The sequence below is a fragment of the Mobula birostris genome, chromosome 14 (assembly GCF_030028105.1).
Source record: "Mobula birostris isolate sMobBir1 chromosome 14, sMobBir1.hap1, whole genome shotgun sequence".
NCBI classification, from domain to species: Eukaryota; Metazoa; Chordata; class Chondrichthyes; order Myliobatiformes; family Myliobatidae; genus Mobula; species Mobula birostris.
The window spans coordinates 86498184-86520057 of record NC_092383.1 but is presented as its reverse complement, the minus strand read 5'-3'; the positions used below and the strand labels follow the sequence as shown (position 1 = coordinate 86520057).

At 42.9% G+C, this 21874-nt stretch overlaps 1 protein-coding gene across 3 annotated transcripts in view; it reads left to right on the top strand.

Moving 5' to 3' along the window:
- Positions 1 to 21582, top strand: part of LOC140210050 (polymeric immunoglobulin receptor-like) — a 33055-nt gene extending 11473 nt beyond the window's left edge. For 2 of the 3 annotated variants that reach the window (XM_072278826.1, XM_072278825.1), the window contains 6 exons: positions 182 to 502; positions 4072 to 4392; positions 6893 to 7213; positions 9815 to 9869; positions 18829 to 18919; positions 19174 to 21582. In XM_072278826.1, the coding sequence (XP_072134927.1) occupies positions 182 to 502; positions 4072 to 4392; positions 6893 to 7213; positions 9815 to 9869; positions 18829 to 18919; positions 19174 to 19221 (1157 nt within the window). In that variant the 3' untranslated portion in view covers positions 19222 to 21582. The remainder of the gene's footprint in view (positions 1 to 181; positions 503 to 4071; positions 4393 to 6892; positions 7214 to 9814; positions 9870 to 18828; positions 18920 to 19173) is intronic. The other variant, XM_072278827.1, reaches the window with a different exon arrangement.
- Positions 21583 to 21874: the final 292 nt, after the last annotated feature.

The following is a 21874-nucleotide window of genomic DNA, read 5'->3' as shown; positions in this document are numbered from 1 at the left end:
ATTGACTGAAACTCTTGAATATTTCTGCATGCTTTGATGAGTTGAGTTGCTGATCGTCTGATTGACTGATTAGATATTTGTATTAATGATCAGGTTAATATTTGTACGTAATAAAGTGACAGAAGAGTGTCTGATTTTCAGATGTTCATTCAGTGTCTGAATGTTTAATTCTTTCCCACAGAACTCGTGTCTGTTCCTGTGATTCGATATCTGTCACCAGCAAATGTCTCACGTCTCGGGGGCTCAGTGTCACTTTCCTGTGAGTCCTTCCAGGGATCCCATCCCATTCAATACAGATGGTATGAACAAACCTCATCTGGGTATCCGAAGATCTCAGATACCAATGAACTGACTCTGCATTGTCAATCCTTCAAGCACACACACCAGCAATATTACTGCAGTGCCTCAAATCGGCTTGGAGCGAGATCCAGTGCAATGGTTAATGCGACAGTCTTCAACAACAGAGATATCTGCAGTTACGTGACAGAAATCAATGGCAGCGGTAAGTTCTAATTTCAAGGGAGGATACATTTAAATATTTCTTTTTATTACTCTGTTACTGCTGCTCTTATACCTCTAGTGAGGGTAAGGAATTTCTTTGCATTTGTAGAAGCTGCACATTGCAGCATCCATGGGGTAGAACTAAAGTGCAGTGAACAGTTAAGTCTGTCACTTGCTCCTGGAAGATATGGAGCATCTCAAACATAGTTGGACTTGCGCATCTCGACAAATTGAGAGCATTCCATTAATACTTCTGGCTTTACATTGAAAAGTCCAGACTGGTATCGACTTCTGATTCTCATAAAAGCAAAAGGAAGGACTTATAATATTGCAAATATTAGTGGGAATGACAGAAATTTGGCAATGGCAGGGGCAGAGATGAGTGTTGTTGCTATTACTAAGCAAAACGTGCTTGAGAAGCTGAGGGATCTGAAAGTAGATGAGTCATTTGGACCAGATGTACTACATCCCAAGTTTCTGAAAGAGTTATTTAAAGAAATCATGAAGGCATTAGTGGTGATCTTTCAAGAATAATTAGACTGGAATGTTCAAAGGATTGGAAAATTGGAAGTATCACCACACTCTTTAAGAAAGGAGGGAGGCGAAAGGAAGGAAATTGTCAACCAGTTAGCCTGACTTTAGTGGTTGTGAAGATGTGGGAGTCTATTATTAAGAACAGGATTTTGGGGTACTTGGAGGTATATGATCAAAAGTGGTTTCCTTATGGGGAAATCATCCTGAAAAATCAGCCTCAGAATGCAAGGGCATCCCTTTATTTTATTTATTTACCGATAGAGTACAGAATAGGCCCTTCCAGCCCTTTGGGTCACAACACCGATCGAACTCTCGACAAACCCAATTAACTGTAACATAATCACAGGGCAACCTGCAAAGAGCAGTTATCCTAATGAGTATGTCTTTGGACTGTGGGAGGAAACAGGACCACTCGGGGAGACCCCATACATTCCACATGGAGGATGTGCAGACTCCGTACATTAGAACAGAGATGAGGAGGAATTTCTGTAGCCAGAGGGTGTTGAATCTGTGGAATTCAATACCATACATGGCTTTTGAGGCCAAGACATTGAGTATATTTAAAGCGTACTTAATAGTTTCTTGTTTAGGAAAGGCATCAAAAGATTATGGGGAGAAATGCCAAGGATGGAATTGAGTGGGATAATAAGTCAGCCTTGATGGAATAGTGGAGCAGACTGTATAGGCCAAATGGCCTAATTCTCCTCCTATGTCTAATGGTCTCATTGTCTTTGGTCGTCTCTAGCTTTTGAATGTCTGAGCATCCCAGGTAAATTACTAACCGCTGAAATTGGGTTTTTGTATGTTAAATAAAAAACCTCACTCGCTTTGAGACATGAGAAGGAAATCCATTCCTTCTATGAACAAGGCTGCTGCATTTCATGATTACAACAAGGATAATAAACCTTCAATTCCCTTTTAATCACTAAAGGAATGTCAGTCCAAGGCGAGGGATGGGCTGGTGTTCAGCTTGCTGCACAGAAGGTTTACGTGTCTTTACGCTGAACTGAGGCTGTGGTTGGCAATTAATGGCCTCATGAATTGACTACAGTGATGACTGGCTTCTTGGCTGTGGCCTCAGTTTTGTGAATTTCAGTTCCAAATGTTATTTGCTTACTTTGATTTGCTCTTTTTTCTGTATATTGGGATGTTCTATTTTTTTGTGATTGCCTGGAAGGAGGTGAATCTCAAGGTTGTATATAGTATAGATTCTTTGATAATAAGTATACTTTGAACTTTGATTGTTGAGATTGAAGTGCAATCTGATAGGCTGTGATCCCATGAGCTGTCACATCTATGCAATGAAATAGAATTCTGAATTTATCCTTTTAAAAGCATGTTCCAGTTTAGAGAGGATGCTGCAGAGTCAGGGAGTTATAGGTTATGGACGCAGGAGTTTCACCCCAAATCATCTGTGCTGACCACAGTGTCTTCCTGAGCTTCTCCCATTTCACTGCATTTGTCTCGTATCCTTCTAAAACTTGCCTATATATGAACTTGTCCAAATGTATTTTAAATAGTGTATTTGTAACCATCTCTAGTACTTCCTCTGACAGCCTTTTCCATGCACACACGGCTGTGTGTGTAAAACACGGCTGCTCCGGGCTCTCTAAGAATTTTCCCTCACTCCTTAAGCCGAGGGTCTCTAGTTTTCAACTCCCCCACCCTGGGATAAAGACTGTGATTATCCACCATACCTTTGCCCACAAAACAAAGTAACACAATAGAATCCATGTAAAACCACACACAACAAAGACTGACAAAAAATCAATGTGCAAGCGATGATGAATCGTGCAAATAATAAAACTATGTAAACAAATAATACATAGAACATGAGAGGCAGAGTCTCTGAAAGTGAGTCCACAGCTGCGGAGTCAGTTCAGTGCTGAGGCGAGTGAAACCAATCCAGGAGCCTGATAGCTGCAGGACAACAACTGTTGACGAACCCTGTGGTGTGGGCCCCAAGGCTCCTGCACCTTCCACCTGATAGTTGGACCGAGAAGAGAGGGAGACGGGTCAAATGCAAGCAGACAATACAGGCGCAGGTGGGGAGGGGGCAGCTTGCTGGCACAGAATAATGGGGCTGAACACCGGCTCATTTTCAAGATCCTCGTGTAAACTTACACAACTCTTGCCACTGTCTACCACACTGCTGTCTCACCCATAACTTATTAATCATGCCACCTACAGTTTCATTCCAGATTATTAATATTGATGACAATAAGAGTGGTTAACAAATAACAGCAACGATCCTGATGGCACATTGCTGGTGATAAAGTCTGATGTTGTCAGAAAACCAACACTCCACTACCACAGTCTGTATCCTTCCACCAAGCCTATTCAATATCCATCCAGGTAGCTTACCATGTGATCTCACATTACAGATCAGTCTGCTATGCAAGGTATGGTCATAAACCTTGCTAAACAAAAATTGCTAATCTCTAAGGTCCTGTCCTTTCATCGTCTCTCAAAAAAAACTCAGTCAAATAGTTTTGGGGGAGGATTTCCAATGCACAAGATCATGTTGACTATCCCAAATCAGATCTTGCCTTTGCAAATTCAGGTCGATCCTGCCTCCAGTAAGTTACCCCCCACTGATCTTGGGCTCACCTGCCAGGAGTGGGACTGGATCAGTAATCTATTGACTCAGAAATATGGAAACACACTGAGACATTAGTGGGCAGTGACAATGATGACTCCAATCAAATAAAAATTGCTACTTGTGAAGAGCTGGGAGCACGTGAGGAGGGACGATGTTATTGTCTTCTCTGTCTGTGAGGAATTTATTTATATCAATTGACACTGTGGCAGATTCCTTGTAACACAGTGTCAGTTGTAAATAAAACATCTTTAGCTATTTTAATTGTATTCATTATCTTTTGTGTTTTTTTCTGCTGCATTTAGATCCAGCATAACAACGATTTAATTCCAGTTTACACGTTTGTACAGGAAATGACATTAAATAATCTTGAAACTTGAGCCTGCTTGTGTAAATTTGATTTTACCTGTCCATTTTCTGAAGATTTTCTCCCTCAGTTTCAGGTGCTTTATGGACAGAAGATGAAGGAAGAGGAGTTGTGGGAAGAGCGGTCACAATCGATTGTCACTATGCAGCAATGTACCGTTCACACACAAAGTATTTGTGCCGCATGTGGGGTCGCCAATGCACATCGTTAGTGAATACAAATGGGACAAATGAGCAGTATGGAAGAATGACAATCAGAGATAACACATCCCTAGGAATATTTACTGTTACTATGGAGAATCTTGTCTCTAATGATACAGGACCTTACAGATGTGGAATTACAACCTTTGGCAATGATCCAGTGTTTGATGTGCATCTCCAAGTATCTGATGGTAGGTTTCTCATTGATTGATTTGTTGTCTCCACCGAAATGTCTGATTCAGTTTTTCTCTGGGAAGAGTCAGGGCAGCAGGAATATCCGGAGGCTCCACAGCAGTGCAGAACCCTGTGGCGAGTGTGCAAAGATGGGGAGACCTCGCTCATAATACTCTCATCCACTGTGAGTTCTGATCCACTGTTGGGATACTGGTTTCCAGTGGAAGGCTCAGTATATTTTCCTGCTTCTGAACTCTATGAGACGTCACCCTGTTAAAGGAGGAGGTGTTTGCTTTCCTGAGGCAAATCAGTGTGAATATATCCCCAAGGCCTGCTAACGTGTTATCTCGGACCTCACGGGAGGCAAGTACAGAAATTACTGGGGCGCTGGCAAACATAATTAAAATATATTTAGCAACAATGATGCTTAGCGCAGGGATTGGTGCTGGGTCTGTTGTTGTTTGCATCTGTATCAGTGATCCGGATGATAATATGGTAAAATGAATCAGCAAATTTGCAGATGACACCAAGATTGTGTGTGTATTGCACAGTCAGGGGGGCAATCATGGCTTGCAGAGAGATCTACAATAGATTGAAAAATAGGCTGATAAATGACAACATCCTTCCTATAGTGTTGCAACCAGAAATACATATTATGTTCCTAATGTGACCTAATCAGTGTTTTATGAAGCTACAAGATGCCCAGTCAGCTTCACCCTCCAACATGTAGAGTAAAGAAGGCAAAGGTGCTGAATGCTTTCATTACCATTATGTCCACTTGTGTTGCCACTTTCAGGGAGCAATGGACTTGTTTCCCAAGAACTCTCGGTATATCAATTCTAAAGGGATCCATCTGTTAAATTCCAGGTGATGTTAAACTCCCTGAATGTATGAACATCATTTGAAGGCTCTGGGCCTGTGCGTGCTGGAGTTTAGAAGAATGAGGGTGGATTTTATTGAAAGCTATCGAGCATTGCAAACCCCAGTGGATGTGAAGAGAGGTTCCCTACAGTGTGGGCATCTAGGACCAGAAAGCACAGACTCAGAATGGAAAGATGTCCCTTTAAAAGAGACATGAGGAGGAACTTCTTCAGCCAGAGGGAGATGAAGCCTTTACTAATGAGAAGGATAAGATGGCGGCGCGACAGCAGCACGCACAACCACTTCGATGGTGATGTCTGTTATCTGTTAAGTAGGGGACCGTGCACAATTCTGATTTGATTGAGACGGACATGAGAGTACAGAGGAACATCTGGAAAACTTCTGAATTGCCCGCTTCTAACCTATCCAAGTCACCCTGCATCCTCTTAGCATGCTCCTCACAGCTAACACTGCCGCCCAGCCTCGTGTCATCCGCAAACTTGGAGATGCTGCATTTAATTCCCTTGTCTAAGTCATTTATATATATTGTAAACAACTGGGGTCCCAGCACTGAGTCTTGCGGTACCCCACTAGTCACTGCTTGCCATTCTGAAAAGGTCCCATTTATTCCCACTCTTTGCTTCCTGTCTGCCAACCAATTTTCTATCCACATCAATAGCATACCACCAATACCGTATGCTTTAAGTTTGCACACTAATCTCCTGTGAGGGACCTTGTCAAAAGCCTTTTGAAAATCCAAATATACCACATCCACTGGTTATCCTCTACCCACTCTACTAGTTACATCCTCAAAAAATTCTGAGATTCGTCAGACATGATTTTCCTTTCACAAATCCATGCTGACTCTGTCCGATGATTTCACCGCTTTCCAAGTGTGCTGTTATCACACCTTTGATAACTGACTCTAGCATTTTCCCCACCACCGATGTCAGGCTTACCATTCTATAATTCCCCAGTTTCTCTCTCACTCCTTTCTTAAAAAGTGGGGTTACATGCCACCCTCCAATCCTCAGGAACTAATCCAGCATCTAAAGAGTCATGGAGCATACAGATCCATTCTTTGTAGAAGCCGGCATTTTGGACTTCCAGAAAGTGGTCCACATCAGAGGTGATTGATACGTTCGTGGCCTAAAGTAGAAGGAGATGAGTTATTAACTTTAAACTTTCTGCATAATGCATTATCACTCAAAGAGTTGAACTGCACGTGCATGTAACGAGAGCTGTATAACTCATCTCTTTCTGACTTCACAAAATGAAGTCACCATTCATTTTGTATGTATCTGACAATTTCCTGCTTTCAACCTATGGAGAGTTTTCCAGAACATCCACAAATGCTGCTATTCCAGAGTCAAACTGTTTGGTCTCACTTTAGACTGTTTCCCCACTGCTGAGAGAGACTGAAGCCCTGAATTTCATACTGACACATACTCTGTGTCACCACTGTTGATCTGATGAGGAGTCCTGCTGTTTTTGGAGGTACTGACAGACATGTACGTTCTGGCAGCTGTGAGGATGACGAGACACAGTGGAGTAGATGAGCTGCTGAGATTCCAAACTGGTGGCTCCTGGTTGAGATACAGAACTGCTGAAATCTTTGTGTTTGATTTTCAGATGTTCACTAATTCTGTTCCACAGAACCTGTGTCTCTTCCTTTGCTTCGATTTTCACCACAAACAAATGGCTCAAATTGTGGGGACTCCGTGTCAGTGTCCTGTGAGTCTGTCCATGGATCCCTTCCCATTCAGTACTCATGGTATGAAAAGACGCCATCTGAGGATTCAAAGATCTCTGACACAAATAAACTTGATCTACATTGCCAATCCATAAAATACAAAAATTATCTGTATTATTGCAAAGCCTCAAATATTAATGGAGAGAAGTCCAGTGAAGTGGTCAGTGTGTCCATGTCCAACAGTGTCAGCAGCTGCAGAAATATGATTGAAGTCAACAGCATGGGTAAGTGCTGGAGGGTTTGATTCTTTATGATGGTCAATGGAGTACAACTGAATGACTGATGTGTGCTGGATATTGTGTTGTTGGAACTTCACACAGGAGCATTAAGTGTATGTTGTCACCACGTTTCAGAGAATGAGAAGCTTTTCGGCACAGCCGTTTAAATGTGAGTCTCTCAGCACAGGGTCTCCTGTCTCTGATCTGACTCTCGCTGGCTGGGTGTGAATGTATCTCATCTGGTAATATTTCTGGCCATTCATTAAGATAGTCCTTCCAAGATAAATCACTTCAAAGTTGAAAGAAAATTAAGTTTTTGTCACCATATACTACCCCGAGATCCATTTTCTTGCAGGCATTCACAGTAGATACAAATGAATACAACAGACTCAATGTAAAACTACACACAATCAAAAATGTCAAACAATCAATGTGCAAAATAAGACAAATTGTGCAAATACAAAAGAAACAAATAATAGATAAATAATTAACAAGAGAATACCTGCAGATGCTGGAAAGCAAAGCACTACACACAAATTGCTGGAGGTACTCAGAAGGCCAGGGAACACCTATTGAAAAGAGTCATCAGTCATCGTTTCGGGCTGAGACCCTTCATCAGGACTGGAAAGGAAAGGAGATTAGAAGTCAACGTAAGAAAGTCGGTGGGAGGAGATGGAGAAGTACAAGGTGAAATTGAGAGAGTGGGAGGGTTGAAGTAAAGAGCTGGAAAGTCAATTGGTGAAAGCGATAAAGGGCTGGAGGAGGGGAAATCTGATAGGGGACAGAAGGCCATGGAAAGCAGGGAAAGTGGAGGCTCGCCAGGGGGAGGTCATGGGCAGGTTAGGAGAATGGTGAGAGAGGGAAAGGGGAAAGGTGAAGGAGATAAACAAATAAATACTGAGAAGATGAACTGTAGAATCCTTGAAAGTGAGTCCATCGGTTGCAGAATCAGTTCAGTGTTGGTGAGTGAATTTATCCATGATGTTTCAGGAGCCTACAGGTTGCAGATAATAATTGGTCCTGAACCTGGTAATATGGGATCTAAGCCCCCTGCAACTCCTTCGTACTGACAGCAGCAAGAAGACAGCATAGCTTGGATGGTAGGGGTTCTTGCTGCTTTGACACGCTCTTGTACGCAGGACTCACCGCCTCGATTTGGCCCATACCCGATCTTTCCTTTCTGGCCTGAAGCTTAAATCGATCAGACATTGACTCGAGCCTCAGTCTTGGGCCACCAGCATTGTCAGCAGATTTGGTTCAATGAAAGATGTTCTTGTTAAGGAAGAAGGCAAGCAAAGGATCAGCAGACTGATTTCTGGAATGCCACAAGTGACACAAGATCAGAGAGCAAATGTAATTGGTTTTTATTTGATGGAGTTCAGTAGGCTGAGAGGTGATCACATAGAAATGAGCAATATTTTAGCAGGGTGATACAGATGCAGGTAGGATGCTTCAAATGCCAGGGAATACAGGATAGTCTAATGAGACTTACCTCCAAGAGAACCACAAATTTGTCGTTAGATTTGGAGGTTTGCATGCCTCAATGACGCAGAGAGCTACGTTGGCTGGAGTGAGGGCTTTATGCTTTGGCAGTTCATCGGGTCACCCATGCCGAACAGGTCAGAGGGTAGGGGCCAGACTTAGAGTGGTCCCCCAATCCTCCACGTTCGGGGGGTTCACTCAGGACTGACAAGCCTGATTGGTTCAACAAAATTGTCATGGAAACAGAAATGAAAAATTCCTCTCCATCAGAGTTTGACGGTATTGCTCAGTCTCTACCTGGGACTTGCATGACTGACAGCAGTGAAAACCGAGAGGAACCAACTGACACAATGAAGGAAGCCCCGAACACTGCCAGAGATAGGACACCTTCATTGCTGCCCTAAACACCAGTGGTGTAACGGACAGTAAGTAAGTAAGCTTGGAATCTTAGAAATTATCTGAAGGGTGAGACATTTAAGACTGGGATTAGGAAAGATTTCTTCTCCCAGAATGTGGTGAACCAGTATTCAAGAAAGATTGAGTTATTTTTCTCAGAGGTAGAGACATCAAGAGATGTGAGAAACAAAAGACCTTGCTTTTTCATTGAGAAAACCTCCTGCATTATCCTGTTGGATTATCTCCCTGTATCCAAACTGCCAGTAAATGTAATTGGCTGCACAGGAGCACAGCAATTAACTGTAACACTATTACAGCACCAGCGATCGGCGATCAGGGTCCAATTGCCACCACTGTTTGCAAGTTGTTTGTATGTTCTCCCAGTGACTGCGAGGATTTCCTCTGGGGCCGCAGTTTCCTCCCACGTTCCAGAAATGCACAGGTTAGGATGAGTAAGTCCTATGGAAGCCATTTTGGTGCGAGAAGCATGGAACCCTTGCAGGCTGCCCCCAGCACAAACTCTGTTGGTAACTGTTGTAAACGATACATTTCACTGTATGATCAGATGTACATGCGACAAATAAAGCTCATCTTTAATCTTTAAATGTGCATCAGGTAATAGATCACCTTTGGTCCACCATGTTCAAGTACCTATTGGTCTAATAACTGTGCTCTCTTGTTCTTGCAAGTACAAAGCAGCTGAAATTTTATTTTATTTTCTTTTAACAGGGAGAATTGATTTCTGTGAAAATACTGTGACAGAATTGATGACAACCGCACAAAGGTAAGAAACTACTCCAGCCCAAATGTAAAGTATAAGGTTTTCGCTGCGGGTGGTTTCACTGCTACTGCTTCCAAGTAGAGCCAGTTGGGAGAGAAATCTGTTTCTCTTCAACTAGTGTTTATCATATTTGACATGATTAACTTCAACAAACTCATATCTTGGAAACTGAGCATTCCTGATTTTCTTGAACATGCGTCAAGCCTGAGATCAAAGAAAAATTTCTCTTCCCCAATTATTTAAAAATTTAAGCATAGCAGTTGAAGCTCATGTATAGAATCATAATGTCTTTGATATATATTAGAACAACAGGCCCTTCAGCCTGACTCGTCCAAGCCAACCAGGATGTTCATCTAAGTTCAGCACATTTAATTTTATTTATTCCATATCCTTCTCTGCCAGGGGCTCCCAACCTGGGATCAAGTCCAGTCCAGTCCAGTCAAGTTTATTGTCATTTAACTATATACATGTATACTGTCCAGTGAGGCAATGTTTCTCCAAACCAAGATGCAAAGCACTGCAGTATACATAATGCATAATAGTTTATGAAAGTGAGAATGAAATCTACAGATTAATTACACATAAATAAACAAACTGAAGTTGATGAATTAAGGTCCATGGCATAAAAAAGTTTGTGAAGCCCTGTTCTAAGCCTTTCCTATCCACACATCTGTCAAAATGTCTCTTAACCTTTGTTAATGTATCCATTTCTATGGATTGCTATGGCAGCTCGATGGCAGGAGGGAGAAGAATTTGTATGAAGGGTGCATGGAGTCCTTCATAATGCTGTTTGCTTTACGGATGCAGCGTGATGTGTAAATGTCGGTAATGGTGGGAAGAGAGATCCCGATGATCTACCCAGCTGACCTCACTATCCGCTGAAGGGTCTTGCGATCCAAGATGGTGCAATTTCCGAACCAGGCAGTGATGCAGCTGTTCAGGATGTTCTCAATACAACCTCTGTAGACTGTGGTGAGGACGGGAGGTGAGAGATGGACTTTTCTCATCCTTCGCAGAAAGTAGAGACGCTGCTGGGCTTTCTTTGCTCTGGAGCTGGTGTTGAGGGACCAGGTGAGATTCACCGCCATGTGAACACTAAGAAATTTGGTGCTGTTACCGATCTCTACGGAGGAGTCATTCATGTTCAGCAGAGAGTGGTCGCTCCGTGTCCTCCTGAAGCCTGAAGTCAACAACAAACTCTTTTGTTTTGTTCACATTCAGGGACAGGTTGTTGGCTCTGCACCAGTCTGTTAGCCGCTGCACCTCCTCTCTGTAAGCTGACTCATAATTCTCGCTGATGAGACCCACCACGGCCGTGTCATTGGCAAATTTGGTGATTTGGTTCGAGTTGTGTGTTGCAGCACAGTTGTGGGTCAGCAGAGTGAACAGCAGTGGACTGAGCACACAGCCCTGGGGGGCCCCCGTGCTCAGTGTGATGGTGTTGGAGGTGCTGCTTCCAATCCGGACTGAGATCTCCCAGTCAGGAAGTCTAGGATCCAGTTGCAGAGGGAGGTGTTCAGGCCCAGTAGGCTCAGCTTTCCAATCAGTTTCTGAGGAATGATTGTGTTGAATGCTGAACTGAAGTCTATGAACAGCATTCGAACGTAAGTGTCTTTTTTGTCCAGGTGGAGGGTGATGGCAATGGGATCGTCTGTTGAACGGTTGGGACGGTACGTGAACTGCAGGGGGTCCAGTGAGGGGGGCAGCAGGGTCTTGATGTGCTCCATGACGAGCCTCTCGAAACACTTCATGATGATGGTTGTGAGTGTGACGGGATGGTAGTTGTTGAGGCAGGACACTGAAGACTTCTTCGGCACGGGGACGATGGTGGCGGCCTTGAAGCACGTAGGAACGACGGTGCTGCTCGGAGATGTTGAAGATGTCAGTGAGAATCTCAGCTAGCTGGTCTTCACATACTCTAAGCACTTTGCCAGGAATATTGTCTGGTCCAGCAGCCTTCCATGGGTTGACCCTGCACAGGGTTCTCCTCACATCAGCCAAGGTAAGACACAGCACCTGGTTGTTCGGAGGAGGAGTGGTCTTCCTCACTGCCATGTCATTTTTCACCTCAAAACGAGCATAGAAGTTATTCAACGCATCTGGGAGGGAGGCATCACCAGCACGGGCAGGTGGTGTTGTCTTGTAGTTGGTGATGTTCTGAATGCCTTTCCACAGGTGCCATGTGCCGCCCCTATCCTGGAAGTGGCTGTGGATTCGCTGGGCGTGTGCACGCTTTGCTTTTTTGATGGCCCGGGACAGTTTGGCCCTTGCTGTTGTTAGGGCTGCCCTGTCGCCTGCTCTGAAGGTGGAGTCACAGGTCCTCAGCAGCGCACGCACCTCTGTGGTCATCCATGGCTTCTGGTTAGCGCGTGTAGTGATGGTCTTGGCCACAGTGACGTCATTGACGCACTTGCTGAGTCACTGATGCCGTGTACTCCTCTAAGCTGGTAGAGTCGCCGTCAGTTGCAGCCTCCCTGAACATGTGCCAGTCAGTGTGCTCAAAGCATTCTTGAAGAGCAGAGATGGCTCCTGCTGGCCAGGTTTTCACCTGCTTCTGAACAGGTCTGGCGCGCCTGATGTGCTGTCTGTACGCTGGGATTAGCATAACAGAGACGTGGTCTGAGTAGCTGAGGTGGGGTCGGGAATGTTTGTGTAAACAAGGTCCAACACATTCTCCCCTCTCGTTGCAAAGTCCATGTTCTGATGGAATCTGGGGAGCACTGACTTAAGGTTCACATGGTTAAAATATCTGGTGACAATAAACAGTCCATCATGGTGTGCGTTCCATCATTTTGATAGGCTCAGGAATTCCATATTACTTGTATTACTTAAGCGGATGCCTGATTAGCGCTAATCGCGGGGTCCAATTTGAGAGCGTTCAGTCTTGCAGTTGCCGCTCAGCCATTGACATTCTGTTGGAATTCCTATGAATAAACTTTGGTCTCCGTCTCCACATTGGAGTCTGGATTTCCTGTGCAATTGGGTTCCAACATTGCCAGCGTACATCGTGACACTGTCACCTCTTCAAATGCTCATTCATATTGGTGAGATCTGATTTCCCATGCAGACTATTCCTCATCAGTCCTTGCTTATCCAATTGCTAGTCGACTCTATTTCTCAGAATCCTCTCTTGTAAGGTTCCGACCAGTGATGTTGGTCTCACTGACATGCAGCTTCCTGGCGTGCCTTTGTACCCCTTCTTTACATAAAGCCACAATATTTGCCATTAATCCTCCACACTTCTGTTCCCTCACTTATGGCTGGGTGATGCAGATATCTCTGCCAAGGCCTTAGTAATTTCTCCCTAGCTCCTCATAATATCCTGGGCTACACTTGCTCAGGCCCTATGAGATTATCTGAAAATTATATTCTTCAAGACTGCCAGCAACTCTTCTTTTGTAATGATATGTTCCAATAGAACACTATTCATTTCCCTTAATTCCTATCTTCCATGACCTGCTCCACAGTAAATACAGACAAGAAATATTAATTTAAGACCTCACCAGTCTCCTGTAGCTCCACATATGGATGATCACATTAATCGTTATGGGAACTTAATCTCTTCCTTGTTGCTCTTCTCCTTTTAATAGACGTGTAAGACTCTCAGAATTCTTTTACCTTATCTGCTTATGTTATCTCACATACTCTATTTGCTTTCCTGATCTCTTTTAATTGTATACCTATATCTCTTACATTCCTCAAGGGATTCACTGCCGATGCCTTGTTTTTCCTGACCAGAATCTCAATATCCCTTGTCAGCCAGGATTTCCTAATCCTGCCAGACTTGCACTTCATTCTTACAGGAAAGTGGCATCCCTGAACCTTCCTGATCTGCAGCTCATCAGAATGGAAATAGCGTCATGTTTACATCACACTGCTGTGCTATGTCTGTGATGAGGAAATTAGAACATGTTCCTCCATTTGTCATGACTCAGAGGGTGCTCCCTGTAGCATTTACTCTGACAGTTCCACGGCTAACTCTATCCCATGACATAAGTTGAGCAGTACTGGCCAAGAACGTGCAAAGCTTCTTTACCACTGGTTCCACAGCAGCGAAAGTCACAGCAAGGCAAAGTTCCTGCTCAATTACTGGCTGAGGACATCACATTTCAAGTTATTTCTCTATGTGCTGGTTATGTAACAGCAGGAGACATCTCCATCTACAATGTGTGCTTGGAGGAGCTCATGTGATGTCAAACTGTTTGCCCTGATACATTCACTGCAGGCTTTCTACTGGGTCTGTTGAAGATGTTCCACAGTCCAGAGGGGAAAAGATTTTGACGTGACACCAGTGAGAACTCAACAATCAATGTCCAAACCAGTATGGAATTAGGAGGGAGTTGACTTTTGTAGGAGAGCTGGTTTTAAGCAGAGGCAGTGTTTCCTTTATTAGATCCTTCAATTGTGAGTGCAGAGGGATCTGTAGATATTACCTCAGCTTCTCCCCACATCCTGATTGTTATACACATTCATACATACATAATTATACTTTATGGATATTTGTAATAATTTATATTTTTAATTGATTTTAATACACTTCACTGACATGGTAAAGCAGCCAATCTAATTGAAGACCCAATTACCGATAAGACCATAGGATAAAGGAGCACAAGTAGGCCATTTGGCCCACCGAGTCTGCTCCGCCATTCAATCATGGGCTGATCCAATTCGTCCAGTCATCCCCGCTCGCCTGCCTTCTCCCCATACCCTTCATTACCCATAGCTCTTGATTACCCTAGCTAAACAAGAACCTATCTATCTCTGCCTTAAATACACAAAATGACTTGGTCTCCACAGCTGCTCATGGCAAAAAATTCCACAGATTTACGACACTCTGACTAAAGTAACTTCTCTGCATTTCTGTTCTAAATGGACATCCTTCAATCCTGAAGTCATGCCCTCTTGGCCTAGACTCCCCTCCCATGGGAAATAACTTTGCCATTTCGAATCCATTCAGGCCTTTTAACATACAGAATGTTTCTATGAGATCCCCCCTTATTTTCCTGAACTCCAGGGAATTCAGCCCAAGAGCTGCCAAACCTTTCCCATATAGTAACTTTTTCATTCCTGGAATCATTCTCTTATAATCCCTCAACATCACATCCCTGCTCTTGTATTCTATACCTCTAGAAATGAATGCCAATATTGCATTCGCCTTTATCACCACTGACTCAACCTGGAGGTTAACCTTTAGAGTATCCTGCAGAAGGACTCCCAAGTCCCTTTGCATCTCTGCAATTTGAATTATCTCCCCATCTAAATAATAGTCTGCCCATTTATTTCTTCCACAAAAGTGCATGACCATACACTTTCCAACATTGTATTTCATTTGCCACTTCTTTGCCCATTCCCCTAAACTATCTAAGGCTCTTTGCAGGCTCTCTGTTTCCTCAACACTACCCGCTCCTCCACCTATTTTTGTATCATCAGCAAATTTAGCTACAAATCCATTAATCCCATAGACCAAATCATTGATGTACATTGTAAAAAGCAGCAGTCCCAACACCAAACCCTGTGCAACTCCACTGGTAACTGGCAGCCAGCCAGAATAGGATCCCTTTATTACCACTCTCTGTTTCTACCGATCAGCCAATACTCCACCCATGCTAGTAACTTCCCTGTAATTCCTTGGGCTCTTAACTTGCTAAATAGCCACATGTGTGGAACCTTGTCAAAGGCCTTCGGAAGATCCAAGTGCACCACATCCACTGCATCTCTTTTGCCTACCCTGCTAGTAATTTCTTCAAAAAATTGCAGTAGGTTAGTCAGGCAGGATTTTCCTTTCAGGAAACTCTGCTAGCTTTGGCCTATCTTGCAATATGCCTCCAGGTACTCTGTAATTTCATCCCTAACAATCAATTCCAAAAACTTCTCAACCACTGATGTCAGGATAACAGGCCTACAGTTTCCTTTCTGCTGCCTCCCACCCTTCCTAAATAGCGGAATAACATTTGCAATTTTCCAGTCATCTGGTACAATGCCAGAAATATTTATTCTTGAAAGATTACTGCTAATGCCTCCACAATCTCTCCAGCTACTTCCTTCAGAACCCAAGGGTACATTCCATTAGGTCCAGGAGATTTATCCACATTCAAACCATTAAGCTTCTTGAGCACCTTCTCAGTCATAATTTTCACTGCACATACTTCACTTCCCTGACACTCTTGAAAATCAGGTATACTGCAGAGGTCTTCCACTGTGAAAACTGTTGCAAAATATGCCATCTCTGTGTCTATCATTACAATATCTCCAACGGCATTTTCCTATTGGCCCTATATCTACCCTCGACTCCCTTTTACCCTTTATATACTTAAAAAAGCCTTTAGTATCTTTTTTGATATTAGTTACCAGCTTATTCTCATAATTCATCTTTTCCTTCCTAATGACCTTCTTAGTTTCCTTCTGTAAGTCTTTCAAATCTTCCCAATTCTCTATCTTCCCACTAGCTCTGGCTTCCTTGTATGCCCTCTCTTTTGCTTTTACTTTGGCTCTGACTTCACTTGTCAGCCATGGTAGTATCATCCTTCCATTTGAAAATTTCTTCTTATTTGGAATATATCTGCCTTGCACTTCCCTCATTTTTCGCAGAAACTCCAATCATTGCTGCTCTGCTGTCCTTCCTGCTAGTGTCCCTTTCCAGTCAACTTTGGCCAGTTCCCCTCTCATGCCATTGTAATTTCCTTTATTCCACTGAAATACCAACACATTTGAATTTAGTTTCTTCTTCTCAAATTTCAAAGTGAATGATCATATTGTGATCACTGTTCCCTAAGGGTTCCTTAACCTTTAGCTCTCTTTATCACCTCCGGATCATTGCACAACACCCAATCCAGCACAACCTATCCCCAAGTGGGCTCAATAACAAGCTGTTTTAAAAAACTATGCCTTAGACATTCTACAAATCCTCTCTCTTGAGGTCAAGTACTGACCTGGCTTTCCCCAGACGTTTTCATGTAAAAATCCCTGAAGGTTATCATGATATTGCCCTTATGACATGCCTTTTTTATCTCCTGCTGAAGTTTGTAATCCACATCCCAGCTGCAGTTTGAAGGTCTGTACACAACTGCCATTAGGGTCCTTTTACCCTTGACATTTCTTAACTCAACTCATAGAGACCCTACACCTTCCAATCCTCTGTCATCCCTTTCTAATGATTTAATATTATTTCTTATACACAGGGCCACACCACCCCTTCTGCCTATCAACCTATCTTTCCAATACACAGTAGATCCTTGGACATTCAGCTCTCAATAGCAGCCATCTTTTAGCCACTGACGTACTCTCTTCCTCTCCCCTGATATTGGGCAGAAATTACAAGAGTCTGAAAGCATGTACCACAAGCTTCAAGGACAGCTTCTTTCTCACTGTTACAAAACTATTGGATGCTCTCGTAGTATGATAAAATGGGTGTTTGATCTTATAATCTAACTGGGCTTGCAGCTTATTGTCTACTGCATGGCACTTTCTCTGTAACTGTAACACTTTATTCTGCATTCTCTTACTGTTTCCCCTTGTACTACCTTAATGCAATGTTATAATCTGTCACTTACTCCATTCAAATGTGGAGCATTTCAAACATAGTTGAACTTGCACATCCAAGTTTCAAACTGTCCGAGCCTGTCCATAACCCAAACCCTCCAGTCCTAGCAGCATCTTTGTGAATGCTTTCTGTACCTTCTCTAATTTAATCACACTCTTCCTATGGAACTACACAGAGTATTCAAGTTGAGATCGTGACAATGTCCTTTATAGCTCTAACATGCCATCGCAACTGTATTAATGCCCCATCATATGAAGGCAAGCTGGTCATATTCCTTGTTCAGCACTTTGTCTGCCTGTGTTGCCACTTTCAGGTATCTGTCTTACCATTTTCAGGTATCGGTGTAGTTGCACACCTAGTTCTCTACTGCGTAAGGTTTGCCCTTGTTCAATTTCCCAAAATTCATCATTTCACACTGCCTGAGTTCAATTCCATCAGTCATCCCACTAGCCACTTTCCAAGTTCAAAATTCAATGTAAACTTATTATCAAAGTATGTACACCATAAACGACCTAGAGATTCATCTTCTTTCACACATGCACAAAACAAAGAAACACAATAGAATCCATGACAAACCACACACAACAAAGTCCGACAAATGTCCAATGTGCAAAAGAGGCTTTAAGTAAAACATCTTTTATTATTATTATTGCTTTCTTTATTTTTTTTTGTTTTTGTGCTGCTTCAGATCGAGAGGAACAATGATTTTGTTCTCCTTTACATTTGTATACAAGAAATGACATTAAACAATCTTGAATCTACTTGTGTAAATTTAATTTTACCTGTAAATTTTCTGAAGAATTTCTCCCTCAGTTTTGTGTGGTTTATGGGCAGAAGATAAATAAGAGGAGTTGTGGGGAAGAGTGGTCACAATCGATTGTCACTATGCACCAATATACCGTTCACACACAAAGTATTTGTGCCACATGTAGAACCGCCAGAGCACATTGTTAGTGAATACAAATGGGCAAAGTGAACAATATGGAAGAATAATAATCAGTGATGACACGAGAGGAGAAGTTGGTATTCTGCTAAAAAAAAATGTTATTGAACTAGATGTAATGCAGAAAAGATTTCAAAGCTCAAAATAAATTTATTATACAACCCTGAGATTCATTTTCTAGCGGGCATACTCAGTAATTCCAACAATCATAATAGTATCAATGAATGACTGCAATCCAAGATGTTGCCACTGCCTCGAGAAAATGTGGTTTTGTTCCAGATGATGATCAGGTTTTTCTCCTTTCTCCTACTCATCGTTCTGTCAACACTAGTTTACTCTTCTAATTAAACTCGTCTGCCTGTGCTTATCTACCGAGCTCCACTCCACTAAGGTTACAGAGGAAACAGAAGGTAAATGTTTCAAACACAGAGCCATCTCGTTTTGTCTCATCAGTTCTGTATCTCTTCCCCTTTGCTCAGTTTCATGATATGGAAGGTTGGTCGTTGGCTGCTCTTCACACTGCTGCTGATCTGCACTATTTCAGTCTCATGGTTCACAAGGGAAACTAAGGTAGGTTTCTGGACGTCAATGGAATTTGCTTTCAAATATACTGATCATTTGAGGGAAGATATTTAAACACATTGACTATTTCTTATCCAATGGTCAATCCAAAGCTATCTGCAGATGATATTGACAAGATGTTGACAACTGTATGTGTGCAGAATGTTTGATGTGAATATATTGGAGTCCAAGCTCCAGATACGACTCTAAAGCAGAGTTCCCAGTGTCAATGAGTCTGATGATTTGACCGTTGCCTTTTACAGAAACCTGATGAATCAGATCCTCCCAGAGTGGTCTATAAGGTAAAGTGAAGGCTTTGGGATCACACAGATTGTGTTGAAATCTCGCAACAGGATCAAGTATTCATACTTCTTCAGAATTTCTGCAAATTTAACATTTATGGAGAATTAACCTCTCGTCAGTCATTTACCATGTCAGATGGCAGCTCATTCCACACTCCCACCACTCTCTGAGAGAAGAAGTTCCCCCTAAACCTTTCCCCTTTCACTCTAAAGCCATGTCCTCTCATATTTATCTCTCCTAATCTAAGTGGAAAGAGCCTACTCACATCTACTCTGTCTACACCCCTCATAATTTTGTAAACCTCTATCAAATTTCCCCTCATTCTTCTATGCTCCAAAGAATAAAGTCCTAACCTGTTCAATCTTTCCCTGTAACTCGACTCCTGAAGACCCGGCAACATTCTCGTAAATCTTTTCTGCACTCTTTCAATCTTACTGATATCCTTCCTATAGTTAGGTGACCAGAACTGTACACAATACTCCAAATTTGGCCTCACCTATGTCTTATGCAACCTCACCATAACATTCCAACTCCTATACTCAATACTTTAATTTATGAATGCCAGGATGCCAAAAGCCTTCTTTACAACCCTGTCTACCTGTGATACCACTTTCAGGGAATTATGCATCTGAACTCCTAGACCCCTTTGTTCCTCTACACTCCTCAGTGCCCTACCATTTACTGTGTATGTCCTACTTTGATTTGTCCTTCCAAAATGGAACACTTCACACTTGGCTGCATTAAATTCTATCTAACATTTTCTGGCCCATTTTTCTCATTGGTCTTTGATCTTCTAGGGGACCAATTTTGTCCCTTACTATCCTTTTACTCTTAATATACTTGTAGAAACCCTTCGGGTTTACCTTCACATTATCTGCCAAAGCAACCTCATGTCTTCTTTTTGCCTTCCTGATTTCCTTCTTTCGTATTTTCTTACATTTTCTATACTCTTCAAGTAACTCATTTGTTCCTTGTTGCCTATACCTGCTATACACTTCTTTATTTTTCTTAATCAGATCATCAATATCCCTTGAAAACCAAGGTTCCACAAGGATGTTAGTCCCCCTCCTGTTCAGGTGCAAACCGTCCCATTGGAACAGATCCCACCCTCCCTGGAACAAAGCCCAATTGTCCAGAAACATGAAGCCCTCCCTCCTGCACCATCTCCTCAGCCACGTATTTAGCTGCATTATCTTCCTATTTCTAGCCTCACTAGCATGTGGCATGGGTAGCAATCCTGAGATTGCAACCCTGGAGGTCCTGTCCTTCAACTTTGCACCTTACTCTCTAAACTCTCTTTGCAGGACCTCCTCCTCCTTCCTATCCACGTCATTAGTCCCTACATGGACCACGACATCTGGCTGCTCACCCTCCCTCCTGAGAAGGCCGAGAACTCGATCTGAGATATCGCAGACCCTGGTACCAGGGAGGCAACAGACCATCCGTGATCTCGATCTCTTCCACAGAACCTCTTATCTGTCCCCCTAACTATTGAATCCCCTATCACTACTACTCTCCTCTACTCCCTCCTTCCCTTCTGAGCTGAGGGTCCAGATTCGGTGCCGGAGACGTGACCATTACAACTTGTCCCCAGTAGGTCGCCCCCACCAACAGTATCCAAATTGGTATACTTATTGTTGATGGGAACGGCCACTGGGGTGCTCTGCTCTTTCTGTCTATTCCCCTTCCCTCTACTGACAGTCACCCAACTACCTGCCTCCTGACTTTTAGGGGTGACTGTCTCCCTGAAATTCCTGTCTATTTCTGCCTCAGCCTCAGGAATGATCCGAAGTTCATCCAGCTCCAGCTCCAGTTCCCTAACTCGGTTTGTCAGGAGATGCAGCTGGATGAACCTTTTACAGGTGTAGTCATCAGGGACAATTGTGCTGTCCCTGACTTCCCACATACTGCAAACGGAGCACTCGACTGCCCTAACTGCTGCCTCCATTACCTACTCCTAAGTTAATTAAAGGAACTTACCCGGCCTTACCTCACTGGGAGCAAGCTTGTCCTCAGCCTCTGCTCGCCAAAGCCTCAAAGCTCCACTCCTACCCTGAGCCACTCACACACTGGCCGCTCCTCTTTAGTTGCCCCTCCTTATATTTGTCCCTGCCAATTATCTCAAGTACTCACTCCTCCAATCGACTAATCAACACTCTGATTAATCCTTCAGTTGCCCTCCACGCTCCTTTTCAAGCACACTCACCTCAGCTCCTCAGCTGCTTCCCAGCTCTCAGCGCTCTCCCGAGCCCCTCGTTCCTCCTCGTGCTGCGATGGTCCCGCGATCACACTGTGGATTCATATGCCTGAGGTTGTTGTTGTATGTTTCAATAACTAATAAATAATCTGTTAATATTCTTATTAATAAATTGTTGATATTAATAAGTAATTTATCCTTTTGGTTTAGTTGAGAATGAAATTCAAACGTAGTGAACAGATCACATTTAGGCTCCTGGATTTTCTTAATGGAATCAAGACCATAAGATCATAAAATATGAGCTAGCATGATGATGTATGCAATTCACATGATACATGCACGCCTCGTTTGAAATGAAGAACGAAGTTAGACCCACATTCCCTGACTCCCATATTTTCTTTTGAATTAGATTGATGTTTTGAAGTTACAAAACATAGCATTGGTGACGACGTATCTTTAAAATG